General features: G+C 37.0%; 2 protein-coding genes across 2 annotated transcripts; both read left to right on the top strand.

Annotated features, from left to right (window-relative positions):
- The first annotated feature begins 6160 nt into the window (after positions 1 to 6160).
- Positions 6161 to 7105, top strand: LOC123784318 (olfactory receptor 5K1-like). The gene has a single exon (XM_045785647.2). The coding sequence runs from the start codon at positions 6176 to 6178 to the stop codon at positions 7103 to 7105; it is 930 nt and encodes a 309-aa protein (XP_045641603.2). The 5' UTR covers positions 6161 to 6175.
- A 19094-nt stretch (positions 7106 to 26199) lies between these two features.
- LOC123784266 (olfactory receptor 5H2-like) lies at positions 26200 to 27147 on the top strand. Its single transcript, XM_045785613.2, has one exon. It carries the CDS (start codon positions 26200 to 26202, stop codon positions 27145 to 27147), a length of 948 nt encoding a protein of 315 aa, XP_045641569.2.
- Positions 27148 to 27807: the final 660 nt, after the last annotated feature.

Here is a 27807-nt window from a genome sequence, read left to right as displayed (position 1 = left end):
CCTTGTTTCCTTGCTATTAAAATCTCATCTGTAAGGTAGTACATTGACACCATGTGAATTTCTTGTTCCCTAATAATTTTTCATCAACAGTTTTAGCATCCGATGACAATAAGTATTTGAACCAATTAATATCATTGGAAGCAGAAAACTGGTGATTGTTTTTCCCAAGTGTTTTTTGGCTTCATTCTGAGAAACAAGAACTTTATCTCAGAGTTCTCAGTAGATTTTCTAAAAATTTTCAAACAGTTATGGATTTATAGAAAATAATAAAGATAGTACTGAGCATTCCCATATATGGCACACCCATTTTCCCATGTCATTAATATCCTACATTAGTATGGTACCTTTGTTATAAGTAAGGAGCCAATATTGATACATGACGATGAAGTGATATTCATACTTGACTCAGATTTCCATAGTTTAACTTAGTGTCCTTCCATCCAGAATCACCTTCAGCATATCAATTCATATTTAGCCATCACGTCCCTCTAGTCATCAGGTTTCTGTGATAGGTTTTTCAGACATTCCTTGTTTTTGATGTCCATGGTAAGTTTTGAGGAGTGTTAATCAGGTATTTTGTGGAATATCCCTCAATTGGGATTTTTCTGATGTTTTCTGATTATTAGACTGGGGGATAGCTTTTAAGGAGAAAGACCACAGAGGTAAATCCCCATTTTCATCACAAACTGGCTGTCATTCTCTGTACTTGTTTAGTATTTTTTCAATCATAGATGCTCTCTGGTATACCTTTACATGTAATATGAAGAAATCCATGCTTTATATCCATTCCAATAGATCCATTCGTATGCCTCTTCCTCAGATTTTCTTCTCACTGTCCTTTTAATCTGTCTCCCTCTAGGCTGCTAACCAACATCCAAGCTGTTCACCCCTACTATGAATCTATATATTCTCACCTTGGACCACTTCTCTTTCTGTAATATGGATATAGGTAATCAGTCCACTACTCTAAGGGAGGGTTTCCCCTTATTGTTGCCTTTTATGGTCACCCTGGGCAGAGCTAGACTTTAGCAGCAATACATCTTGGCTTGCCTCAACATACCAAGCTGATTATCTGAGAACCAACCTGGCCTTTGAGGGCAGACATGTGAGATGGGGACAAGAGGTCAGTGCAATGGTGGAGGGTGACACAGAGGTCTCAGTCCTATTGTATTCACAGACTCTGCTCAGCCAGATCCTGGGATGTGCCGCTTCATCTTCTAGTGAATTACTCCTGGGCCCACTCAATCTTATACTTTTTAGTCTGATAAATTTCAGCTCACAAAGGCAATTCTGGCCTCTTGGTCACATATGGTCCCAAAGATAGGAGCTCTTCTTCTAGCAGAGTTTATAGCACAGCGGGAAGTGACTTTTTGAATACTTTATTCTCCTGCAGAGAACAAAGACTTGCTCTGAAACCAGAAAGGTGTATGTTATGATTCTCTTATCAGAGTTTCCCATAAACTCTACTACTGGATATTCTATATACAATTTATTTCCATAAACTCTAATTTGGATATTTCTAATACTATTGGCCTATTGAGTCAGTGTGGACCTGCTGAAGAGCCCTTTCTTGTTCTGAGACCCACTCAAAACTTGCATTCTTCTCCCATTTGAGTAGATGTAACTGTGTGTCGTATCTTTTCAACTTTGTAGGATATTAAGAGATGTTTGGAAATAAAATCAAACAAGTGCTTCAGTTGCTGTATCATACTGCTAAGCTATAATTTAAATAATAAGCCATATGTCACATTTTTCTGAATAGGATTATTATTTAAGTAATAATAGTGTTAGTGGGGAGTAAACAATGTTTTAATACTATTATTACATAAAATTAAAAATTTTAATACCATTTCTTTAGTTTAATTCTTTTTAAATTTCTCTTTTCATGTTTTATAATACATAATATTTTAGTATAGTGATACATCTCTCTAATTTGTAGGTAAGTATATATTTAGAATATACAACAAATGATCTTATTAATATGAATGTACACCAAAATGGTTTGAAATATCTGCACTAGCAAAGCCATCAACAGATGAAAGATAGTTGAAAACACAAGAGTAGATGACATAATATGGAGAAAACTCTAGTATGAAAGAAGAGGGAGGTCAAGGAAATAATCAGAAAGTGCCATCATTCAAGGCAATGAGGGAAACATGATTCAGCATAAAGACTGAGATGGAGCAATCAAGAAGCCAGAAGCAGAGAGAGTTAACATAAGAAGCCAGAGAAGACTTTAATAGTATCAAACACCACACTTGGTTAGGAAAACAATAAAATATTCTTTGGGGTTGACATTTAAAGTTGATTGTGGCTTTGGAGACAGAGGTTTTAGTGAATTGGCAGAGCAGAGCAAATAGATGGGAAGGAATCAGATAGGGCAATTTCCAATCTATTTTCCCATTCTTTTTATATAACCTGTTGTGTCTCCTTCTATCATGTATGAGTGAGCTTCAGCCACTCTAGTTGACACTCCTTTTTTTGAAAATTAGGTCTGGCTCTTTTAAGAGTCCAGGCTTTTATGTATGCTTTCCTCAGTCTATTGCTTTTCCTCATGTTCTTCACCCTTCTTACCCTGTAAAGTTATCTGAAATTATACTTGCACTGGGAAGTATAATTTCTTTCCTCCTCCAGGTCACCATTCACTTCCCTCACTATATTTTTATATAACATGTTTATACATTTTTATATTACAGCCTAAATTGCACACTAGTTATCAATGTAAGTGCCTTTCTTTCTCCCCACTAGATGATGAGCTTTTTGTCAGGAGCCATATATAAAAACTAAGAACTTATCCCCACCATTTTCACATCCTGTGCACACACTTCCCATTGCATTTCCAATACCCTGCATATTGAAAGTACTTGATAAAAGTTAAACAGAATGAAAATTTTAGCAATTAATGCAGCATGTATTGAGGATCTAGCTCAGTTTGTTGTCAGGTGCTCAAAAGATGTATGATATGATTGGTGACTTAATATTTAGTCAAGACTTTTACAGTCAAAACACATATGAGTCACACTTGATACAGTGGTGAATGCATTATAAAAGCAGTTAAGAACCATGTAAATCAGGAAAAGAAAAAACCAATTCTATTTAAAGGACCTAGGAAAGTCCTTATGGAGGAGATGTGATTTGAGCTCAAGGGTAAGTAGTATGCAGAAGGAAGGAAAGAGAGAAGGAGTTTTAGATGAGGGAAACATTATAACTGAATTAGCTGAAGCAACTGCACAAAGGGGCAGTGAAGGGATGCACAAGGCCAAGTGCCCTGAGGCAAGAGGAAGAAAGCAAAGTGATAGATAAGAGACAGGCTGATAGTGGAGCATCTGGAATTCCAAAATAAGAAAATGAATTTAGTTTGAAAACTAATAAGAGACCATTGCAAATTCCTAAGCAGCAGACTATCATTTCTTTTTTATCATTCAACAAATATGGGTTAAGCACTACAAAGTACCACTGTTCAAGGCATTAGAAATGAAGGCATAAACATCACAGAGAAATCCCTTCCCTCTTATGTCTATAGCTAATGGTAGCAGTGAGCATCAAGTGACTGATTATGGACATACTCTGTATATAGTATTTTTATTAAATTACATTTTATTAAATATACAGTATATTTATATGGTTAGTGAAGGGAGAAAACAGGGTAAGAAAGATCAAGGAATTGGGGTGAACTGAAAAGAACAGAGAACAACTCAGTAAATCGTAGGTGGGGCTCAATGGTAACAACAAAGTTTCCATGAGTGCTTTGCAATACATGGGAACAAATTCAATTCAGAGTGAAGGAGTTGATGAGCCTAGCTAACCCTACCACACCTTTTGGTCTCTTCTCTAAGTGCTAATCATCTTTCATAAACCATATTAATCTCTCCAGTAACTGTCCAAACCAACCTGAGACTCCTTCTGCTCATTTTACATTTCATGCACAGGATAATGAACAGAATTGTAAAAATGATGTCAGTTACCTATGAATCAGCAAGATGATCATCAAATAACCTTAGTGACTTTAGTGAAGGTCATTTACTTTAACTTCATTGTCTCACAGGTCATCTTTAATTATGTCACATAGTTAATATGTTTTGGGAACTGACTGTCCCCATAGAAATATACTGATGTCATTGTAGGGAAGTCCCATAAGCATTTGATGGAAAACTTTAACTCTGCATTGTCAGGAACATTAACACTAAAAACTATTAGTAGTCTCCTGGACTTTCATTCTTTTAATCCCAAATATTTTTGACACCAATATTTTTATCCTGAAATTCTATGAGAATTAACACTACCAAAGGGGGGAGGGGGAAGCAAAGTGATGTTATAAGACTCTTTTCAGAGCACTCAGTTAAAGGAAGTATTCAAATTTATTTTTAGTTTTATTATAAGCATCCATAAAAATCTGTTTATCTGAATTATTTAACATTTTTTCATTGTTCTCAGATTTCAACTTCTCACCTTTCTAGCTCTTCTCACAGCTGAAGGCTATGGCAAATCAGCATGAGATGTAAACTCAGTTCATCCTGACCTTATCTGATGATCAGGTAAATTTTCAAAATATACAGGTAAGAACAGAACCTTAATTCTGTTAAATAATTCAGGCAAGTGCATTGAAAGTTATTTCTAACATAACTGAATAATTAAATGTGTTATATTTAATATTTTAAAACAAGAAAATAAAAAGTTCATTCGCCCCTTTATTGTGACATTTTGATTATGGAAAAATAAACCCATTTTGACTTTGGATTTACATAATTAGACCCATTGGTAATATATCCTAATGGATCACTAAGTAATGATAGAAGATAGCCTTTGAGGGAAAAAAAAATTTGTTCTCCAATTCATATTATTCAAGATATTTTAAAAATTCATTTCAGAGAGAGAGAGACAGAGAGAACACAGCAGGGGAGAGGCAGAGGGAGAGGGAGAAGCAGACTCACCACTGAGCCTGGAGCAAGACATGGGGCTCAATCCCAGGACCAGGAGAATCATGATCTGAGTCAAAGGGAGATGCTTAACCAGCTGAGCCCCCCAGGTAACCCATCTCATAAATCGTATTAAGATTTAAGATTTTTCCTGTTTACTAAGTATTATAAAACTAAACTACACAGGCAAGCTTAGTTTTATTAGCTTTTAACTACTGTGATATACTTCAGAAAATCTTTTTAAGTTACGTAGGAAAAAGGAAAATAGTAGATGGGTCAATTCAGATAAGAGAATGATACATAATTTTTTTAAGGATAAATTGGGAAGAATTTCCTTTGTAGGCTGGTCTTCAAAATTAGCAGTCTCAATTTGCAGAAACCAAAGAGGTCACTAAGAATCAGTGGTAGTATATTGACGACAAATCCACCTATCTCAGGTCTTTGAAGCTAGGACTGGAATCAAAACTTTTTTCCTTAACATTAAATAACTCTCACAAGATGTATAAGTCATACCTAATCTCAAATGTCTTCAATTCTAAAAAAGAAACTATACATGCATATATGAAAAAAAGCCATATAGATTATACAGAAGCAACTCTAGAGTGTGTTGGGTATATAGGATATGCTTGAGGATGCAGGAAGTGAAAATCACTGTGGTCTGGGGCATTTAGTTAAAACTTTCTTCAAGTAGCATTATATGTAAACTATGCTTTACATAAAGAAGGAGAGGATTTAGAAATCTGGGCAAAAATCAACAGGAGTGATGACATGGACAAAACATATCTGTTATTTGCTATTTTCAAACATTCACTCCACTGAGAGTGTATATGAAAACTTTTTGCTCAGTTAAAAAATTGTGTATAAAGGAAAACTGATTGTAAATTTATTTTAAGGATCTTTAATACAAAAAGTGACACTGAAATTTTTTGTGAACAATGAACCAAATATGGATATGCTAGATTTGTGCACTATTCATGAATGAATTCATAAAGACAAACCTTTCCCACTGTAAGCATTCTTCTTGGAATTATAAAAATATTCACGGGAATGTTGATTTTCAGATTTGAGATTATAAAGCTCACATTTTAGGGGTATGAATATCCCCTAGTGGTTTGTGTGCCTGTATCCAGAGATAGTAAGGGAAGTTTGAAGAAGATCCTCTCTTTGTTGTAAAAAGAAAAATTTGGAAGGAAAATTATACACACTCTAAATTAGAAACTTGTCTCTCCAGAATTCCTATATCAAAAGAGAAAGTGGATATGACTGAGGGTAACTACTCCTTGACAACTGAATTTATCCTCATGGGATTTACAGATCACCCAGAGTTGAAGAGCCTTCTGTTTGTGGTGTTTCTTACTATCTATGTGATCACCATGGTGGGGAATCTTGGCCTGGTGGCATTGATTTTTATGGAGCGTCGTCTTCACACACCAATGTACATCTTTCTGGGCAACCTGGCTCTAATGGATTCCTGTTGTTCCTGTGCCATTACACCAAAGATGTTAGGGAACTTCTTTTCTAAGGACAGAAGGATTTCCCTTTATGAATGTATGGCACAGTTTTATTTTCTCTGCCTTGCTGAAACTGCAGACTGCTTTCTTTTGGCAGCAATGGCCTATGATCGCTATGTGGCCATATGCAGCCCACTGCAGTACCACACCATGATGTCAAAGAAACTCTGCATTCAGATGACCACAGGGGCCTACATAGCAGGAAACCTGCATTCCATGATTCATATAGGGTTTCTCTTTAGGTTAACTTTCTGTGGGTCAAATCAAATTAATCACTTCTTTTGTGATGTTCTTCCATTATACAGACTCTCCTGTGTTGACCCTTATATCAATGAACTGTTAATATTTATCTTTTCAGGCTCAATTCAAGTCTTTACCATAGGAAGTGTCATAATATCTTACTTCTACATTCTCTTGACTATTTTCAAAATGAAATCCAAAGAGGGAAGAGGCAAAGCCTTATCTACTTGTGCATCCCACTTTCTCTCTGTCTCAATATTCTATGGTTCTCTTCTCTTTGTGTACATTCGACCACATTCAGGTAAAGAAGAGGATAAAGATATAGCTGTTGCTGTTTTTTATACTCTAGTAATCCCTTTATTAAACCCTTTTATTTATACTCTAAGAAATAAGGAAGTAATAAGTGCTATTAAAAAAATTATAAAGAAAATTTTATAACATTCTAAAAGCAATAATATCCCCTGGGGAAATTTAATTTGATAAAATGTTCTTCAAAATCATGAAACATTGAGAATGTAGAAAATGAAGACTTTGTACATAAAATATTCAATTACTGAAACATGATAGTATAGGAGTCAAATAAATAAGTTCAGCAAGGATAGATTCTGCTACAATGTATTCCAAAATCTAAGCTATTAGCTCCCAGCAAGAAGAAACAATATAATTTTTCTTGAGGTCACAAACTGTGTTGCAAAGAAATTAGCTAAACTATTAATTGTTTCAAAGTGTAACGAGTTATAATTTTCAACAAATACAACAAACACTAGGAATAGAAGTTAGTATATATAAAAATCACCTCCATTTAATATTGTTGACAACTTGCTGGAATTCCAAAGCATAATCTTACAAACTCTGGCACATTCCAGGTTCTCAAGAACTAATCCTTAAACAACATCATCTGTCAGAGTAAACTGGATATATTTGATTCTTAATTTTCTTTGAGTTTATTCAAGAGAATATATTGGAATATTAATTAACACAGAATATCTATTCTCAAATCAAGAATATTTTCAACCTTAAAAGGGGAAATTTTGGTATATGCCTTTTACCACAATTAAAAAATATTAAAAACAAGAAAAAAATACTAGAAAAATACTAATAAAAAAGACTTTTCACCTTCAGTGTTAGTTAATTTTACTCTCACGTTCTCTGAAATAGAGTATCTGTTTACTGGTGATTTATCAATCAGTAGTTGAAAGAGATGTTATTTATACTGACATCAATGGATTTGAATATTTTCATATAGTTTGATTAGGTGTCTGTCAAAAATGAAGTGCAATCTTGAATACATTAAATGAAGGGGTTTTTCTCTCTGATATTACTTATCCTGCTTGTTACTAGGAATTCCACCAACCTGTACTGACTCCAGTGTAAATTACTGATACATTCACAGCATTAACAAAAAGTTGGAGATGCTGTAAAGCATAAATGAGGCACAAAATAATGAAAATTCTAAATGCCTAAGCAAAAAATATTTATTGATCACTTACATATGCAAAAATGAAAGAAAAAAAATGGTTTACTGAGAACATGTTATCTGCAAGGCACAAAGCTAGACATTTCATATATATTACCTACCAACTGGTCAGACATGATTTTTCATGCATTTTCACAGTAAAGAACTCATCCTTTGAAACATTGAGGAGCTTGCTCATGTTCATCCAGGTGATTCAGATTGAGCTAGAATTTGTATCAATGCTACTTGGGAGTTCAGAAAATGGAGAGCCTTGTCACCTGGGGTATTTAGTCCTTATGTAGCTTCAGAAGTAAGCTGTGCCTTAAAAATGATTTTTATTTTTTTTAAGATATCATTTATTTATTTGACAGAGAGACAGCCAGCGAGAGAGGGAACACAAGCAGGGGGAGTGGGAGAGGAAGAAGCAGGCTCCTAGCAGAGGAGCCTGATGTGGGGCTCTATCCCAGAACGCCGAGATCACGCCCTGAGCCAAAGGCAGACACTTAACGACTGTGCCACACAGGCGCCCCTAAAAATGATTTTTAAAAATGATGTTCAGAGGAAAAAAGGAATGAGTATGACCACAGTCAATGTGTATGGAAATAAGTGTGACACTGGGAACTGAGGTGAAGGAGGTGAACCATGGACAGAGTCAGAAAGCTGACAAAACTGTTGTGAAGAGCTATTGCCAAATATGGAAAATAAGGGTGAAAGGGGTTCAAGTTACTGAGAATCTTAAATGACACCCTAAGGAATCTGAATTTATATCAGAGACATCAGACACCGAATTCTTCCTAGAACCAGGTAATATGATTGTATTTTTCAGAAAACTCATCTGGCAATTGATAGGAATGAAGCTGGAAGCAATGAGGCTAACCTCAAGAATTCCTATGTTAGATGATGAGAGCTGACACTGGAGGATAACAGGAGAGGAGTGCACAGATATAAGCAACATTTTAAAGAACAAATAGTAAACTGTAACTACTGGATAATAAAATGAAGGCCTATCTTCTTCCTGTGAGTAACAACCTAGTTATAACCGATTTCCTATCACTAATACTTAAAAACATATTTGACACATTTGGCCATTCACTAACCATTTCCTGTAATATATTTTAATATAATCATTTAAGTTAATATATAATAGGTTTGTTACTTTTATTTTTAAACAAATGAAGAATATTTTTAATTTCTTGGTTTTAATTTCTAATATTGCAAATACTGTTAGATAACAACCACATACACAAAGCTCTACAGGGTCCTAAACACTTTTTTTAAGAGTGTAAAGGAGTCCAGATACCGGATTAGATGAATGCTGTTCCTTTGTACCACTCTCTATTTTAGGGGATATTTTTAGTTGTCCGATTCACATGCATTGATCCCTTTCCCTTTTCCGGGGGTACCACAAATTCTGTTTATGTATTTCTGCACCACCCACTTCCAACCCTTAGCAACAATGAAGCCTACAGGTCTGTTAAGGGAAGAGCCTGTGACTTATTTGGGGCCAATGAGACAAAAGAGGTAAATCTGTGGAAGTTTCTGGGATATGTTTCCTTTATTTTAAAAGAGATCCACAACAAAGGTAGTCTTTCTTCCTCTGAATGTCATGCTGTGTGGATAGGAAGTCTGGCACGGTCTACAAGCATTTTGCCATCAAAAGAGAAACCAGCCTGGAGTAGAAGTCAACACACAGAGGAGGGCATAGCTGAGGGAATTGACAACAGACCCAGTGTCCCCGGAATTAATCATCCCTCCTCATTTTAAAATCCAGTAGATCTTCTGACTGTTAAACTTGTTTGGAAAAAAATACTTTCATTGCAACTGAATAAATATTAACTGATACATTCATGTCTCTTGCCTCATCTTTCATTTTCTGCTCTTTTTTAAATTAATTCTCACACACCCTTTTAGCTTACATAAACTTTTCATCAGTATCCATTTAACTACTCAGCATATCTATTGCCTTTTTTACCCTTATTTCTATATTTTAATTTCCTATAACGCCACTGAAAAAATGGGGGACAACAGGTTTTATAATTTGACCACAGAAATGTTAAGGTGGAACTCAGGGATTAAATCCAAAATGCATGTTCTTAACCTAAGCATATTACACACAACATAGAGAAGTGAATGTAGCAAGAGAGGAAAACTTTCAAGAATATAAGCTGTTAAGTGGGCAGAAATATAGGACAGAGAGTCAAGAAAAATGTGAACCAATTACATTTTCATTCTGATTTATTTTAGAAAATTCAAGCCTACAGAAATATTGAGCGAATAACCATGAATTTTTAAAAATCAAAATTATTAATAGTTAGGGGCACTGGGGTGGCACAGTCATTAAGCGTCTGCCTTTGGCTCAGGGCGTGATCCTGACATTCTGGGATTGAGCCCCGTATCAGGCTTCTCTGCTAGGAGCCTGCTTCTTCCTCTCCCACTCCCCCTGCTTGTGTTCCCTCTCTCACTGGCTGTCTCTCTTTGTCAAAATAAATAAATAAAATCTTTAGAAAAAAAGATTATTAATAGTTAAATTTCACCACATTTGCCCAATAGTCCATCTGTAAATGTGTATATATACATATTTAATATATGTATGTACTTGTGTATATACATACATATGAAATTATGAGTTTACCCATAAATTCATCAACATATATCTCAAAAGAACAAAGACATTTCCTACATTGTCATATCATATTTTCAAGGTTGCATTTATTTATTTGAGAGTGACAGAGAGAGTGCAGGAGTTGGGTGGAGGAGAGAGAGAGAAGGAGAGGGAAATGCAGGGTCCCTGCTGAGCAGGGAGCCCTAGGTGCCTGGGGCTTGATCCCTGGACCCCAGGATCATGATCTGAGCTGAAGGCAGACACTTAATGACTGAGCCACCCAGACATTCCTGTCTTATCATTATCCCCAGGAAATTTCACATTACCTAATATAATGTTCACATTAAAATTTTTCCCAATTTTCCCCAAATTGTCCTTCTTAGCAATTTATTTTTTCACCAAGAATTCAATTAAAGGCCACTGTTTACTTTATTATCATTCTTTAGTCTCCTGTAATCTAGAAGAAACTTCTTGCTTTTTTTTCTTCATGACATTTAAAGTTTTTAAATATTTGTGTCAGACATCATGTAAAATATCCCACCATCTCTATTTTTGTGATGTTTCCTCGTGAGAAGATTGAAATTAAATAATTCAGCAATCACAGGTGTGCTTGTTTTTCTTTACCCATCATGAGGCCTAGCACACTAGTTTGTCTTGTTAAGTGATGCTGTTCGCTGATCACTTCATTAAGGTGGTACCATCAGCTCTTCCTACTAAAAAGATACCTTGTTTCCTTGCTATTAAAATCTCATCTGTAAGGTGGTACATTGACACCATGTGAATTTCTTGTTCCCTAATAATTTTTCATCAACAGTTTTAGCATCCGATGACAGTAAGTATTTGAACCAATTAATATCATTGGAAGCAGAAAACTGGTGATTGTTTTTCCCAAGTGTTTTTTGGCTTCATTCTGAGAAACAAGAACTTTATCTCAGAGTTCTCAGTAGATTTTCTAAAAATTTTCAAACAGTTATGGATTTATAGAAAATAATAAAGATAGTACTGAGCATTCCCATATATGGCACACCCATTTTCCCATGTCATTAATATCCTACATTAGTATGGTACCTTTGTTATAAGTAAGGAGCCAATATTGATACATGACGATGAAGTGATATTCATACTTGACTCATATCCATAGTTTAACCTAGTGTCCTTCCATCCAGAATCACGTTCAGCATTTCAATTCTTATTTAGTCATCACGTCCCTCTAGTCATCAGGTTTCTGTGATAGTTTTTCAGATAATCCTTGTTTTTGATGTCGATGGTAAGTTTTGAGGAATGTTAATCAGGTATTTTGTGGAATGTCCTCAATTGGGATTCTTCTGATTTTTTTTTTCATCATTAGACTGGAGGGGCAGCTTTTGAGGAGAAAGGCCACCAAGGTAAATCACCATTTTCATCACATCCTATGAGTGGCAAATACTGTCCTCATAACTTGTAACTCTTGATGTTGACCTTGACCATGTGGCTGACATAGTGTTGGCCAGGTTTCTCCATAGTGTAGTTGCTCTGTCTCCACCTTTTCTTACTGTGTTCTCCTAAGGAAGTCACTATCCACAGCCCACACTTACAGAGAGGAAAGAAATGGACCATCTCCCTGGGGCAAAGTATCTATACAAATTGGAATTCTCCTGCATGGAAGATTTGTCCATTTACCTTACTTTTTATATATTCAATCCTCTATTTACATCGGTATAGAATCACAGATATTTATTCTATACTTTGATATAATTAAACACTATTAATTTTGCTGCTCAAATCATTCTGGCTTTGGCCACTGGGAGCTGTTTCCATTGGCTCCTGTGTCCCTTTGACATACATCCATCATTGTGTATGCAGGGTGGGGTTGTGTTTGTTTGTTGTTTCACTATTATTATTTTTTTTAACTTTCTGGCATTACAAGATGCTCCAGGCTCATCTTGCATATTTATTTCTTGCCCTAGTCACTGAAACTGCTATTTCTGCAAGTAGATCTAATTCCTTTGACTTGAAAATGGTATTAAGAACCAAGATCTGGGCCACAGGTGTGTTGTTTCTGCAATGTCATTGCTTCTAGGCCCTGACAGCTGCCAGAGTGAGGGTATGTGCCTGTGTTCCTATCATTCCATATTCCTGCCAGCAACAGGTATTTTTTTTTTAATTTTAGCCATTCTTTTACATATGTCATTATTGTTTTAATTTGCAATTCTCTATTGCAAATAATGTGGAGCGTTTTTCATATGCTTATTTACTATCTGTATTTCTCCTTTGGTAAAATGGTTGTTCAGACCTTTTGCCCAATTTTTATTGGGTTGTTTGTGTGCTCTTTGTTCATTTTTTAGCAACAAACAATTTGGATCTTTTTTATACAAGTCTTTTATCCGAAAGGTGTTTTCCTGGTACTCCCATATGCACATGCTGATGCACTTAGTGGTGTCTTTATTTCTCTGAGGATCTGTGCATTTCTCCTCATTCTTTTTTTTTCTTCATTCTTTGGATTGCATACTCTCTGTTGATATAACTTGAAATTCACTAATCTTCCTTCTGTCAGTTTAAATCTACAGTTGAGCTTCTGCAGTGATTTTTTTATTTCAGTTGTAATTTTCAATTACAGAATTTCGTTTGTTTCTTCATACTTTCTCTTCATTGATAGTCTCTATTTCATAACATTGCATTCGTACCTTCCTTTACTTATTTAATCCTTGTTTCCTTTAGTTCTGTGAACACATTTATCATGATTATTTTTAAGTATTTTCTGTTAAATCCAATATATGATTGCTCCACAGGCAGTTTGTGTTGTCTGCTGATTTTCTGTTGTTTGGGTTCTACTTTTTGCCTATCTCATGACTTTGTTGCTGTTGTTGAGAACTGGGCATTGAAGATAATATATTGTAGAACTCTCATTCATCCTTGGTTCTTGTTATATCTTGTTAGTGACTGGGTGGATATTGTGTGTGTGTTTGTGTGTGTGTGTGTGTGTGTGTGTGTGTGTGTGTGTGTGTTTGTGTGTGAAGTCCATTTCCTCTGCAGTGTAAAGCTTCTGACGCTGCTCTCCAGAGGATGCAGCATGCACACAGTCACTTGGGATGACCATACTTTTATCAGAGGTCCTCTTATCTCTCACTTTGTTCATACCCAGCTGTTAGGCCCCATTCTGTCCAGGCAATAGCATGAGCACTCCCTCCCCTCCCCCCTACTGCTGCTCTCTCTTTTCAATGCCTTGGGGAATAAATGTTTCCACATTCATAAATAATTAAATTTGGGCTGCTCTGAAGCATGGTTTTTGAGGATAACGTTTGAGACTCCTTCTAATTTGAGGCAAACTCCTCCCTATTTTCTCCTATCCTGCATTTTTCCAGGCAAACCAGCTGGATGTTTCACCACTGGTTCCACCAATCTCCTCTTAATCATCTTTTGCCAATAAAGTCACTTTCTTTGAGGGACACTTTGTAGGTCTCTGTTCTTAAGGCCTTTCTTTCCTTTTAGGTAAAATCTTTAAGACTCAACTCTCAGACATGGGAGTGTGATAGTGACCCATGTCTCTCCATGTGATACCCCTGGGTATCACTGGATAGGTACAGCAAGCAGCCTCTGATCTCAGCTTGCCCCTTCCAGTCTGGAACAACTGTGTTACAAATGAGCTGGGCACAAGAATGATCAGGTCCTGGTATTTTTGTTGTGCCATGCCTAAGATAGAGTCTCTACCTTATGAGTGTGGACTGGGTAGAAGGAATCCCCAGACTCTTGACTACACTCACCCAGAATTTAACTTCCACAACACATAGCTGGAAGGAGGTGAGAAAAACTGTAGGCTTGGCCCTCTTGGGAGGTAACGCAGTCAACTACTAGGAGGTAGAGGGGATGTGGGAAGGGAATTTTATGTTCTTGGCTGCACCTGAATAGAGTGGACTTTTAGACACTCTGAGCTGGGAAGGCACAGGCAGAGAGTAGGTTATGATTCAAATGCTGTAGATTCTATTATTACCAAATTTTAATATATTTTCTTGAATGAATGTTTCATTTGCTACATACCCTCAGCAAATTTCCAGAGATGTTTTTTCTTTCTTTTTTTTTTTTTAGAGGGCATAAATGCCCACAGCCAGGAACATCATCCTCTTCTTGCCATAAAACCTGTGGGCAGTGGGAGGGATGTTGTCACCATGAGCCTACTTAGACTCCTATGGCCTGAAAACCAGAGTGGCCATAGCTCTAGGTCCCAGCTCATGAGGTGTGAGGTGGGCAGCAATCCCTGACCTTGGAGCCAGTGGTCCTAAGAGTAGCAGAGATATAGACTTTCTGGTGGTCTCAAGTGAGCCCTGTGCTCACACACTTCAGTTTTCACAGCTTAATGTGGGCAGAGAGCCCAAACCACAAGCTTTTCATGGCCACTGATGAACACAGGTGTGTAGAGCAAAGCAGCAATGGGCACCATGTTAATGCCCATTAGCATCTTGCTGTCAATGTCAGGTAGCCCATGTTACCATATTTCATCTTATGGTAGGACTCGTCATAGTGCTGGCTCAGGGGGCCCAGGTAGAAAGCCAGAGGTGAGCATGCTGCCCACACTGACTGCAAGTACGTTCTTGAGCACACCAGGGCACTTGCAGCTGTAGTAGCTGCGCTCTTCCTCCTCCTTGTATTTGGGGTACATGCCTACCAGCTCATCCAGAGGAGCCCCAGGCCTGCGCGGGACCCAGAGCCAGTCCTATTCACCGCCCTGCAGCCCAGTCACCCCTGCCACATGGTAGAGTGGCAGCACCACCTCCGTGTCCTGACACTGCCAGAGCACTAGCACAGCCACCCCCACTTCCCAGAGATTTTTAAATCATGTTTTTTAACATATAATGTTCACCATTTATGCTGTTCTTTGGGGAACTGGGCCATGGAACTTCTCATGCTGCCATTCTGAAGTGGATCTTAGCTATAGCTTTTTCAGAAATGTTCTTCATCAAGTTGAAGAAGTTCCCCTTCTAGCCCGAAGTTACTGACTGGTTTTTACTCTGCTCTAGTTCTCTCAACCTTTCCCTGTGTCTCAATCCAGGTTTTGTCACTTATTAACTGTGGCATATTGAGCATCTAATCCTTGCTCTTAATTTTAAGTATTCATTACATATTTCATATACTATTCAAGATCTCTTTATCCCCCTAAAACTTCAAAGATTTTAATGAAGAAATATCAATTCCTACACCACTTTCAAATCTTTTATTTGTCCTATAGTTATACATGTCTGTATTTTTTAAATCATATGCTTACGTTGCTATTTGTTGATTTTTTTAAAAAGATTTTATTTATTTGATAGAGAAAGAGACAGAGAGAGTGAGCACGAGTAGGGGGCAGGGACAGAAGGAGAGGGAGAAGCAGACTCTTTGCTGAGCAGGGAGCTGGATGCTGGGCTTGATCCCAGGACCTTGAGGTCCTGACCTGAGCCAAAGGCAGATGCTTAACAAACTGAAACATCCAGGTGCCCTGCTACATGTTGATTTTTTAGTTTTAAAAATTATTAAATTCACACACCGAATTAGAATTTCCACACTTAATTCTTCATATCCTCACCCTTTTAATACAGCTATGTTAGAATGTTTATCAATATTCAGGGTTAACTTTATTATGACTGTATAAACTTTATTCATAGGAAAAACACATAGGGACTACGACGGTGTTTCTTGTCTTCCACAAAATTTTCCTTTCTTTAGGGTTAATAATCACCTTGGTTTTTTTCTTTGAATTTTTTTATCACTAATTCAGATGCAAAATTTTCTAGCTGTCAAAAAACCTATCAATTCTACGTTTTTCTTGTGAGTGTTTCACCTGGGGCCCTAGTCAAAATCTCTCTCCATCTTTATAGAAATGACATATTCTACCATTAGAATATTGAGACAAATATGGTGAATAGATTTTATATTTCCTGTCAAATGAACAAGCAATAGCACAATTAATTAATGAGGGGTATTGTTTATGGACTAAAAAATGAAATATATTATGTTTCCACATTAGAGAAAATGATTTGTGTTATGTTTTTAGTAGCAGCTCATGTTCCACACAACTTCCAAGAGGGCCGGGGTGTGGTGTGCATTCCCACGGCTTATTGCAATGCCTAGCACCAGCTGAGGTATTCAAAGACTAGAGAGAGAGAGAGAGAGAGAGGGAAGGAAGGAAGGAAGGAAGGAAGGAAGGAAGGAAGGAAGGAAGGAAAGAAAAAGAAAGAAAGAAAGAAAGAAAGAAAGAAAGAAAGAAAGAAAGAAAGAAAGAAAGAAAGAAAGAAAGAAAAAGAGAAGGGGAGGGTAGGGGAGGAGAGGAGAGGAAAAGAAAGAAGGAAAGAAGGAAGGAAGGAGGGGAAAAGTAAGAAGGAGGGAGGGAGGCAGGCAGGCAATAAGCGAAAAGGATAAGAAACAAAAAAAAATTGAGAATAAGGTCTTGGAAGTTCAGGTGTTAAAATGGAAATAACTTACCTGGAAGAAGGGACTTATTATGCCAACAGCACAAATCAATTCAATCGGTATTTTGACAGTGATTCAGAAGGAAACAGCCTAGAGGAATGAGGCACAAACCTAGGAAGCCATTATTCTCACACACCAAAAGCCAGATAATGCACCAAACGTGTAGTCCTCATGCGCAGCCTGAAGACATCAGGCTGGACAGGAAGAAGCAGAACTAAAAGTGGGAGGGATGGGGTCCCTGAAACAAATTATCTTCTTAGTTTTGTGTTGGCTATACTGGAAGTGTGACTCTCAAAAGGACACATCACCTGAGCATTCTCTTCATCTTATCACAAGAAACAAACGTAACACTGAAATTTATTATGACAAGAATTCTTAGAGAAGCAAGCTACGACCACCAAAGAGATGAAATCTTTGACATAATTTTCCCAGTAACCTGAAGGTTGTCCTCCTTTTATGGCTCTCCAGTGACCTCTTCAACCCCTCCTGTACAGTATGTCATCTATCTCCCTGCCATCCCCAGGAAAGCATGTACTAAGCTCCTGTTAGTGCAGAAATGTAACTTACCCTGTCATCTGAGTTTAGTTTTATCAGAACCTCCATATTCCAAATTGAGATGTTAGACCCCTGTGCAGGATTTGCAGAAAGTGGGTCTAAAAACCTATCTTGAGACTGTCAGGGTCTTACTGCCCACAAAGATATATAAATGCTTTGAGATTAATCAGAGTTTGGGAAACTAGGAGAGAGACATCTCTGGGGAGAGATGTTGCAGGCTTACAGGCTTTCCCCAAGTCCTATGCACTGTGTGAGGAGGGAGCTTGCTAGTGAAGAAGGGTTTTACTGAGGGAGCTTGCCATATGCCCCCTGGTGTTTGAGAAATCTGTGAAAGAATATTTGACTCACACTTGAAAAGTCTGGCAATAAAATGGGCCAGCCAGATGACTCTGAAACATGAAGCAGTGAGACCCCAAATTGAATTGAGAGAGACTTAGCTGTTCTTGTTACCTGGGAGCTAAATGTCTCCCTCACAACCAGAGCTGACTTGGAATCCTGGTAAAAGAGAAAAGAGAGAGAGAGAGAGAACTCCTGAACAACCTGAGAGCAATATGACCCCAACAGAGAGAAATCTCCCCACCAGGAACCAGGGACGGAGAGGGGGGTGGTAAGCACACAGCTAAAGGAGAGACATTGATTTCACTTTTTTTTTTTTAAGATTTTATTTATTTATTTGACAGAGACAGCTAGAGAGAGAGGGAACACAGGCAGGGGGAGTGGGAGAGGAAGAAGCAGGTTCCCAGTGGAGGAGCCTGATGTGAGGCTCGATCCCAGAACTCCAGGATCACGCCCTGAGCCCAAGGCAGATGCTTAAGGACTGAGCCACCCAGGCGCCCCTGATTTCACTTGTTAAAAGAAATACAGTCTGAAGGTCTGCAGAGGGGGGTCTCTGAGAAACTCCCCAAAGTGGATTTTAAAAGAAAAAGAACCAGCAATTGTGCATGGGCTACATGCTCCAACATCAAATGACAACTGTACCAGCCTTATTAAACTGTCCTTCTCCTTAACCTACTCTTCCCATGGTTTGACCAGAAAGTTTCTGTCCATGTAGGAGAAAGTGACTGAGGGCAGAGAGAAGCCGACTAAGTCCCCTCCCCTATTGTAGGCCTCCCAGCCAGAGACAAGCCTAAGCTAAGAGAAGAGACAATTTCAACTTTGAATGGCATTTTAGTTTTAATATTTCACTAACTGACCTGGAATATCAGAATGGACTGAACTTTTTTCATGTCCTTCGCAAAAGGACTTCATTAGTATTTAGGAACCTCAGAACTTCCCTGATATTATATTAAGGTATGGGATGATTGGATCCATGGAGTTGAAGAGGAGTGATGACACGTAGAATCACTCCCTAACTTGGACTTTACTACCACAGTCAATAACTTCAGAGCATGTGAAATAATAATGAGAATGAGCCCAAGGAAGATGGTCAGGGAAAATTTGTTGAATAAGCAAATATTAAGCTTGATTAGAAAAATCAGTAGGAGTTAGCCATGCAAAAAAGTGGGAGAGCATATGGTGGGAGGTCAGAGAAAGCCATTCAGGAAGAGAAAAAGACATTCTGAAAGCCTGTGGTGGGAAAGGAGATTATTCTAGATACTATGACTGCATAACAAACAACCCCAAAATGCAGCAGCAAAAAACAACAAATTATTATTATCTCTTACAGTTTCGTAGATTGATTGGGCTTAGTTGAGTGGTTCTTGATTGGAGGCTTGTAGGCGTACAGTAAGGTAGTGGTGGGGCCAGAGTCATCTGAAGGTTTAGCAGGACTAGACATCCAAGTTGACTGAGCAAACGGTTGAAAGATGATCTTAGCTGTCAGCTGGGAGCTTAGCTTGGGAATTTGACTGGATCACCTACAAAAGGTCTTTCCATGTGGCCTAGGCTTCACAGCATGGCAGGTGGGTTCTGAGAGGGAATGCTCCACATATAAGTATTCTAAATCCAAGTGTTTCAAGGGAACCAATCTAAAGCCACATAACCTTTATGACCTCACTGTATTATTTAAATCAAACTCTATTGGTCAAAGCAACACAGGTCAGCCCAGATTCATGGGAAGGGGACAGAAAACACACCTCTCAATGGGAGGGTGATCAAAGAATTATACGGTCATGTTTTTAAACTACTGTAGGCACAGCCCATTGAAAAAATTCAAAACTTAGTTTGAAGAATGAAAATTGCTGGTGAGAGTGTAAGGCCATTTTAGGAGCTTAGAAGGTATTGTAAGAATAATGGGACAAAATGAAAAGATTGTTAATAAATAATTATCAAGGGCAATTTAGGAAATCATAATAATTATTTATTGAACCAAAATATCTGACTAATTTCCTTTGAAGGAAATAAATTATTGTTTATTAAATATCTATTAATCAAGGTGAATACTATTTTAATAATCAAGAGAGAATGGCATAATATTGGACAGAGTTCTTTGAGGACAGATCCTGACTGGAAATATATGATAAAATTTCCTCTTGATGAAAAGTACCTCTTTATGAATATGCCTTTGAAATGAGACATCTTCATTTTCATATCCATTATAGTACTCATATTCCTCTCGATTTACCTATTAAACTTATAACTATCAAACAATGCCCTGATTTCATTGTAGAACTCTACTTCATAGTTTAAATATAGATAAGGACACGTTGAATCCATCAAACTTCTGCGATAGTGTTGAGTTCTGATTTATTTTGTTTTTATTCATATGTTGTTATTGAATATTTTTATAGTATCTCACAAAAGAAAACTATTGTAACTTTTACAGTAAAAATTACAATATAAATGACAATTTGTTCATGAAACCTAGTAGTGGAATTGAAAAGGGCTTTTGGGGAAATTGAGTTTCTCCTGACATTTATTGACTGAATAACTTATTATTCTTCAGCTTTTTCAACAGGTGGCTCTCAGACTCAGACTGTAAATTACTGGTGATGGCATTTCTTTAACATTGGGTGGCATCAGGCTCCATACTTTTTAAAAATTTCAATTCTGATATAATTAACATAGTATCATATAATTTAAGGTGTATAATATTGTGATTCAACAATTCTGTATATTATTCAGTGCTCATTACAAGTGTACTCTTAATCCCCTTCACCTATTTCACACATCGCTCCACCCACCTCCCCTCTGGTAACCACCCGTTTGTTCTCTATGTTTAAGTCTGGTCTTTTGTTTGTCTCTTTTTTCTTTGCTCATTTGTTTTGTTTCTTAAATGCCACATATAAGTGAAATTATATCCAGAATATAAGAAGAATCTCAAAGCTGAAAAATAAGAAATATTTAACTCAATTTAAAAAACAGAAAATATTTGAATAGACGCTTAGGTAAACAAGATATACAGATGTCAAATAGAGACACAAAAATATGTTCAATACAATTCATCATTAGGAAAATGCAAATGATGACCATATTGAGATACACTGACTCACAATTTAAAATGACTAAAATTGAGAAGACTACTCATATTAGAAGCTGGGATGCAGACTTTTGTACCCAGAGATGGGCCACAAAATGAGGTGAGATACAAACACACAAAATTGAAGGGAGAATTAAATTTAACTCAAGTTTAGATTATGTTGAAATTACCAGTGTACGTATTACTTACCCACCCTTCTGCTGAGTTTTCACAGGGCTTCTCTTTTATCTATGCAGTTTATCTCCCCCTCTTCTTTGGCTTTCACAGACAAAGTCTAAGGACACAGAATAACTGATTAATGACTCCATCAAAATATAGAACCTTTGCTTTCCCCTTAGATGCCATCAAGTCCCATGTGGAGGTTAAGCATTTTTCTTACTCTTCAGATACGAGATCAAAATGTTACTATTTCTACATTGTTCTATTTTGATATAAATAATGTCATTATTTTCTGAATGAACACTCATGTCACTTCTCTCTTCATGCTGAAAGGTAAATATGAACACCTTACCACCATGTTCAAAAAATCTCACTAGTTGTCCTTAAAAGTGGGGGAAAGAACAAAGTACCTGACCTAGCCTCCATGACCCCATGTGAGCCCAAACATGCTGGACTTTCTTGTCCCATCTGGCTCCATCTTGCTTCTCTTTGCATGCCGCTACATTTACCACTTTTCTTTGTTTGTTTCTCTGATGATCTAGCTCTGAGATCATCTAGACCCTCCAAGGATGGAAGGCCCTAAAGGTGGCAAATATCCAGGGTATCACCTTGTTAGACACGAGGACTCTCAGACATCCTCCCTGACCTATCAAAGGAGAGTGTGCTTTTTAGGAAAATCACCAGGAAATTGACAGGCATTAATGTTTGAGAAGCACTGTTATATACCACTCCCACTATGGTCCTTTGTTTTGTTTTCCCTTTCATCTTCCCTTGACCTCTGCCAAATAAGATTTCTCACCTGTTTACAAATTAAAGTGGGAAGTGCAGTGTAGGTCTGGAATGTGAGCTGCACTTTGCATCAGGAGGACACCTCTATTTGGAGTTGGCTCCTGAAGGGAATGCAGAAGTTTGGCCTCATTAAAATCATGCATGATTAGCTCAGATAAGATCATATTAATACTCAAACCACTCAGAACATCAAAATTTATACATTGAAATTTGCATAAATATGTCAGAGGTGTCATTAATTGTGGAAAATAGGGGCATAAAATACAATATCTATGATGACTTGATGTTTATGATTTCAGAGTCTGTAATGCCCTATGAGATACCTGGACTTCTCATACATGTTCAAATCTACAATGCCCAGAAGAACAATTTAGTTTTGTCCTAAAGGGAAGCCTTGGGTGCTACTGGGAGAATTTTAGTTCTTCATACATTTCTCTTTTGGCAAAAAGCCCACAGTTGTACAACTGGTTGACTCTTGTGCTTGAAATAAATTGATATAAATAACATTTTCCTGAGCTTGTTAAATGAAGCTTCCAAAGTGAATCAGTGTGCAAGGAGTTGCTATGCATGTTATGGTCATTTCAGTGCTACTGTATTTCTTATTTACTTTAGAAAGCCTAACACGTCGAACGAATTCCCTCAATTTCTTATAAGATATGGGTAAGAAAGAAATGATCACTATTAAAATCATTATTCTTTATATATAAAGTTTATATACTATTACATTTATTATAATTTTACATTGGGTTTACAAGAGCCAAAAAGCCAGGTGAGTGATAGAAAACAAATAGTGAATAATTTACATATTAAATTTTAATAACTATCATCTAGTAAAGCAAAGTAGCGGTAACACTGACTTACTCCCTTTAACACTGTTTTATTATTTCTTAATGTATCTATAATGACTTTATAAGTATTCATGAACTAGAATGTTAAACAATTTAAACTACATATAAATCATTTCATTCCTATGTAAGAAATCTTTCTACTTATTCTGATTAAAAGCTCCATTACGTTTAATTGATCACATTTTCTGATTCAACCTTTTAAGGTAAGTCACGTGTATTAACTCTATCCTATCTCCCACTCAGATGAGAATTTCATTGACTATTTCTATACATGTAGCAGGAAATAGGCAGTAAGTGCTCCTTCACTGCTCTTTCCAGCAATTATAGCTTAAAAAGTACCCACACAAACTGAATTTGAGATTTTTTAATTAATTAGTGATTTGGAATTGCCTAGAAAGGAGACTTTTCCAAATAGAAATACATTAACCACTTGAAATTCCTGGCTTTGTTATTAATATCACCTCTATTCCACTCCTTTCTGGATCAATTTTATTTTGCTACAACACTGGTAGAGAAAAGGTGCTCTTAAGTAAAACCATAAGGATTTCTAGAACAAGTCAGTTCTAATCACTGTAATAACAAATGTAAAGCAACTTTTAAATATGAAAAAACTTTCAGGCAGTGCTAATATATTTAAGATCAAAGCTTGTGAAGTAAAATTTAACCTGAAAATCTCTTGCATACACATATTCCATAGAAAAATAAATTTGGATATTTGAATTAAAAAAAAAATTCCCAATGTTGACAATTTTCAACATCAACCAGGGTTAAAATAAACATTTATCCCCAAACTCTGGGCCTTTCTTTTTTTGTTGTTCATAGTCTTTCTCTGATACATTCTTTTTTCTTTTAAAGACATTTATTTATCTTAGAGAGAGGGAGAGTGTGCAAGTGGGGGGAAGTGCAGAGGGAGAAAGAGAGAATCCTCAAGCAGACTCCCTGCTGACTGCATAGTCCAATGTGTGGCTCAATCCCAGGACCGAGATGACCTGAGTCAAAATCAAGAGTCGGTCTCTTAACCCACTGAGCCACCCAGGCACCCTTGATATACTCTTAATCCTTCTTCTTTGCTTGTCTTTCCCACACTTATCCATCCATGTGTCTGTTATTCTCTGCCTGTTTCTGTTCATGCATCTTGTGATCTTCAACCCAAACTTCTCCTTCTGCTGTCTTCTTTCTCCTTTTCATGGTTTCCTCTCAGTTTGTCTCTTTTGAGTACTTTTATTAAAACAATATCAAGGAAAAATGTTCTATTTGTCCACCCACAGTAGACATATAACAACTGTTGTCCACATTCTTGGAGAATTCAATGTCGCTTCCCTGCTCACTGTGGTGCAACTTGTTCCCATTCACTGTTCATTATTCTCTGGCTTCCACTGCACCACATAACAGAAATTGCTCTCACTAAAGCCACTCTTAGTTTCCATGCTCAATCACACCTGACACTCCTTGTCCTACTAGAGCATTTATTTTAGGGATTGGCACCATAACTTTCTTTGTCTTTCTTGAGTACCTTCCTCTTTGTGTTCATGGCACTCACCTGTCCTGTTTTCCTTCTCTTCTCGATCATTCTGCTCTGTATCATTTCCTGGTCTCTCCCTGTTTTTATTCGCTGCACTGGGTGTTATACGCAAACAATGAATCCATGGAACACTACATCAAAAACTAAGGATGTACTGTATGGTGACTAATATAACATAATAAAAAATTATTATATAAAAAAAGAACTGTTAGTTTCAACAAGAAATTATTTTTTGGAATAGAATCTAACATAGAGGTGATGGCAGATTCAAGGGATCAGCTGGGGGAAAAAATGGGCAGCAACCGAAAGAAGGATGGCAGTCTGTCAATAGCAAAAATTATATTCCAACATTGACTCCATGAGGGCTGCTGTCACTGCAGCTGTGTGGGAATACCACTGTTCACACTGACAGAGTTACTGGTGTGGGTGCAGGGTGCATTTGCTGGAAGCTTCATATTGTGCCTTGGCTGCCCTACCAACTCAAATTCTCTTTTGTCCTTGTTGCTCTTCTTCCTTCACTTCAAATTCCAAATCTAGTGTGAGTGATGTAGATTTGCCAAACTTACATTGCAAGTACCCTCACTCTAGTTGTTAGGTGGATAGGAAAGTCAATTGTAGCTCTTTGGGCTCCTAGAGTTGGTGGAAGATTTTGCCTGGCACCAAGATTATGTGGTAGAAAAGATCAGGTTGGTTATCAAAAAATGACATGTATCTTCCCTCCACTTTAATATACTTTGTCAGTTTAGTTATTTATCATTCTCTTCACTTTGTGTATTCTCCAATAGATAGGTCATACATAAGTATGCCTTCAGTCTACCCCAATGGTTTCCAATTCACTATTTGTAGTAGACTCACTCTACAAAGTACATATGCACTGGATGTCCACAAACTGGCCACTGCTTCTGAGATTTCCATTTTTGAGGAGAATCTACCCAGTTGCCAAGTGACTCCTCGATTCTTCGCTAACTCTTCACCTGCGACGTGTCACAGAGGTACTGCATCTACCTTCTGAACTCTTTTCCATCTATTTCTTCATTTTCCCATCAATCTCAATGTCATTTCACACATGAATTAGCCATGTCACATGTGTTGAGTCACTTAGAGACCAAGTAGAATACAGATTATTAGCCTTAGTAATTGATTCACTAAATCAATGTCTATAGCAAAAGCTCAAATCTATATTTTGCATAAAACGTTTGAGGTTTTACTATAGGTTCTGGTTTGAGAACACTGTATAGTAGTCACTTCTTCTTGACTAGTATTCCTGACCTTAATTTCCCCTTCTGCAGCCTATTTTCTACACTGCCATATATTCATTTAAAAAAGAATCTACCAGTACTGCTCCCTTAAGTTTCAGTGCATGCTTATTCCCTGATGAATAATGTTCATGATCATTCACATGCTATTTACCTCATTTTATTACTGAGGCCCTTCAAGCTCCTTTTCCCCTCACCCTACATCCAAATCCCAAACAAAATTTCCATATCGCACCCTTCTTATCCCATAAATTTAGGACATATTACAATGTCTTTCATTTTCCCAATTCTGTTCATTGCTGCACATTTAAAAAATTGAAATAACTGCACTTATTTCCAAGCCCTCAAAGGATTCCAATCAATATAGAGGAAATACACAAGATCGAAAGGGTATTCTGATGTATATAATTTTATTTCAACTCTCCTCCCCATATTTTCATGTTATAAACTGAGTGCATTCTTTTCCCCATTTACTAAATTTCATTTCAGGCAACACCCAGTGAGGATATGGAAAAGGAACATGGAAAAGGACATGGAAATGCAACATTGCTGACAGATTTGATTCTCACAGGACTCACATATGAGCCACAGTGGCAAATCCCCCTGTTCCTGGTGTTCTTGGTTATCTATCTTCTCACCATGGTGGGGAACCTTGGTCTAATTGCTCTCATATGGAATGACCCTCAGCTTCACATCCCCATGTACTTTTTCCTTGGGAGTTTGGCATTTGTGGATGCTTGGATATCATCCACAGTATCCCCCAAGATGCTGGTCAATTTCTTTGCCAAGACCAAAATGATATCTCTTTCAGAATGCATGATACAATTTTTTTCCTTTGTAATCAGTATAACCACAGAATGTTTTCTGCTGGCAACAATGGCTTATGATCGCTATGTGGCCATATGCAAACCATTACTTTATCCAGTCATTATGTCCAATACATTGTGCAACCGTCTGTTAGTTTTGTCACTTTTAGGTGGCCTTCTTCATGCCACAATTCATAATGCTTTCTTATTCAGATTAACCTTCTGCAATTCCATCATAGTACATCACTTTTACTGTGACATTATACCATTGCTTAAGATTTCTTGTACTGACCCTTCTATCAATTATCTGATAGTGTTTATTTTTGCTGGGTCAATACAGATGTTCACCATTCTGATAGTTCTTGTCTCCTACACACTAGTTCTCTTTACAATCTTAAAAAAGAAGTCTCTACAAGGCATAAAGAAAGCCTTTTCCACCTGTGGAGCCCATCTCTTATCTGTCTCTTTATACTATGGTGCTCTTGTCTTCATGTATGTGCGCCCCGTATCTACACAATCAGAAGATCAAGATATGATGGACTCTCTATTTTACACTATCATAATTCCTTTGTTAAATCCAATTATCTACAGCTTGAGAAATAAGAAAGTCGTAGATTCATTGAGAAAGATATTAAAGAGAAATTCTTAGAACTCACATTAATATCTGTTCTCCTTTTATTAAAATGACAAAAACTGTATAGATTACATATTTGCTATGTGTTGATTACTGTTCAGTTTTTGCAGTTATAATTGTCCTAGTGTTTAAATGGCTTAAGGTGAGAGTATAAATAAATAAATAAATAAATAAATAAATAAAGTCAAAACATAGAGGGAATTTTAATCAAGTGTTCATGACATAAAAATAATTTAAAAGGAAACAAAATATTTTTACCTGTTTGCATGTTTCAGTGTGGCTTCATAAATGCATTAAGCATTGTAATAGGGTAATTTCTCTAAAAAGAACTTAAATATTATATATTTGACAGCCATACAGCTATGCAGCCTGAAGACTCATTGCATTTATTCCATATGGGAGTCAGGGTTGTATTTGAGTGAACAGAAACTAAAAAGTATAATGAGTAATCAGATTTCAGGTTCACCTCTGCCCTTCCTCTCTCACCATTGATTACCTACACCATTCTACTGTTATCACTGAGGTTCTCACACTGAAATTGCTCACTTCTATCATTTGCTGTAATATTGTTACTTTTTCTACATCCTGTCGATACTCTCTCACTTCCAAAATATTGACTAAATAATATCCCACTTTAGCAAGTTTTCATGGATTTTCATATCTACCAGATTATTA

This window comes from Ursus americanus, chromosome 4 (genome assembly GCF_024610735.1).
Source record: "Ursus americanus isolate L20-20 chromosome 4, mUrsAme1.1.p, whole genome shotgun sequence".
Classification (NCBI taxonomy): Eukaryota; Metazoa; Chordata; class Mammalia; order Carnivora; family Ursidae; genus Ursus; species Ursus americanus.
Note: the sequence above shows the minus strand (reverse complement) of the source record. Positions and strands in the feature narration are given on the sequence as shown.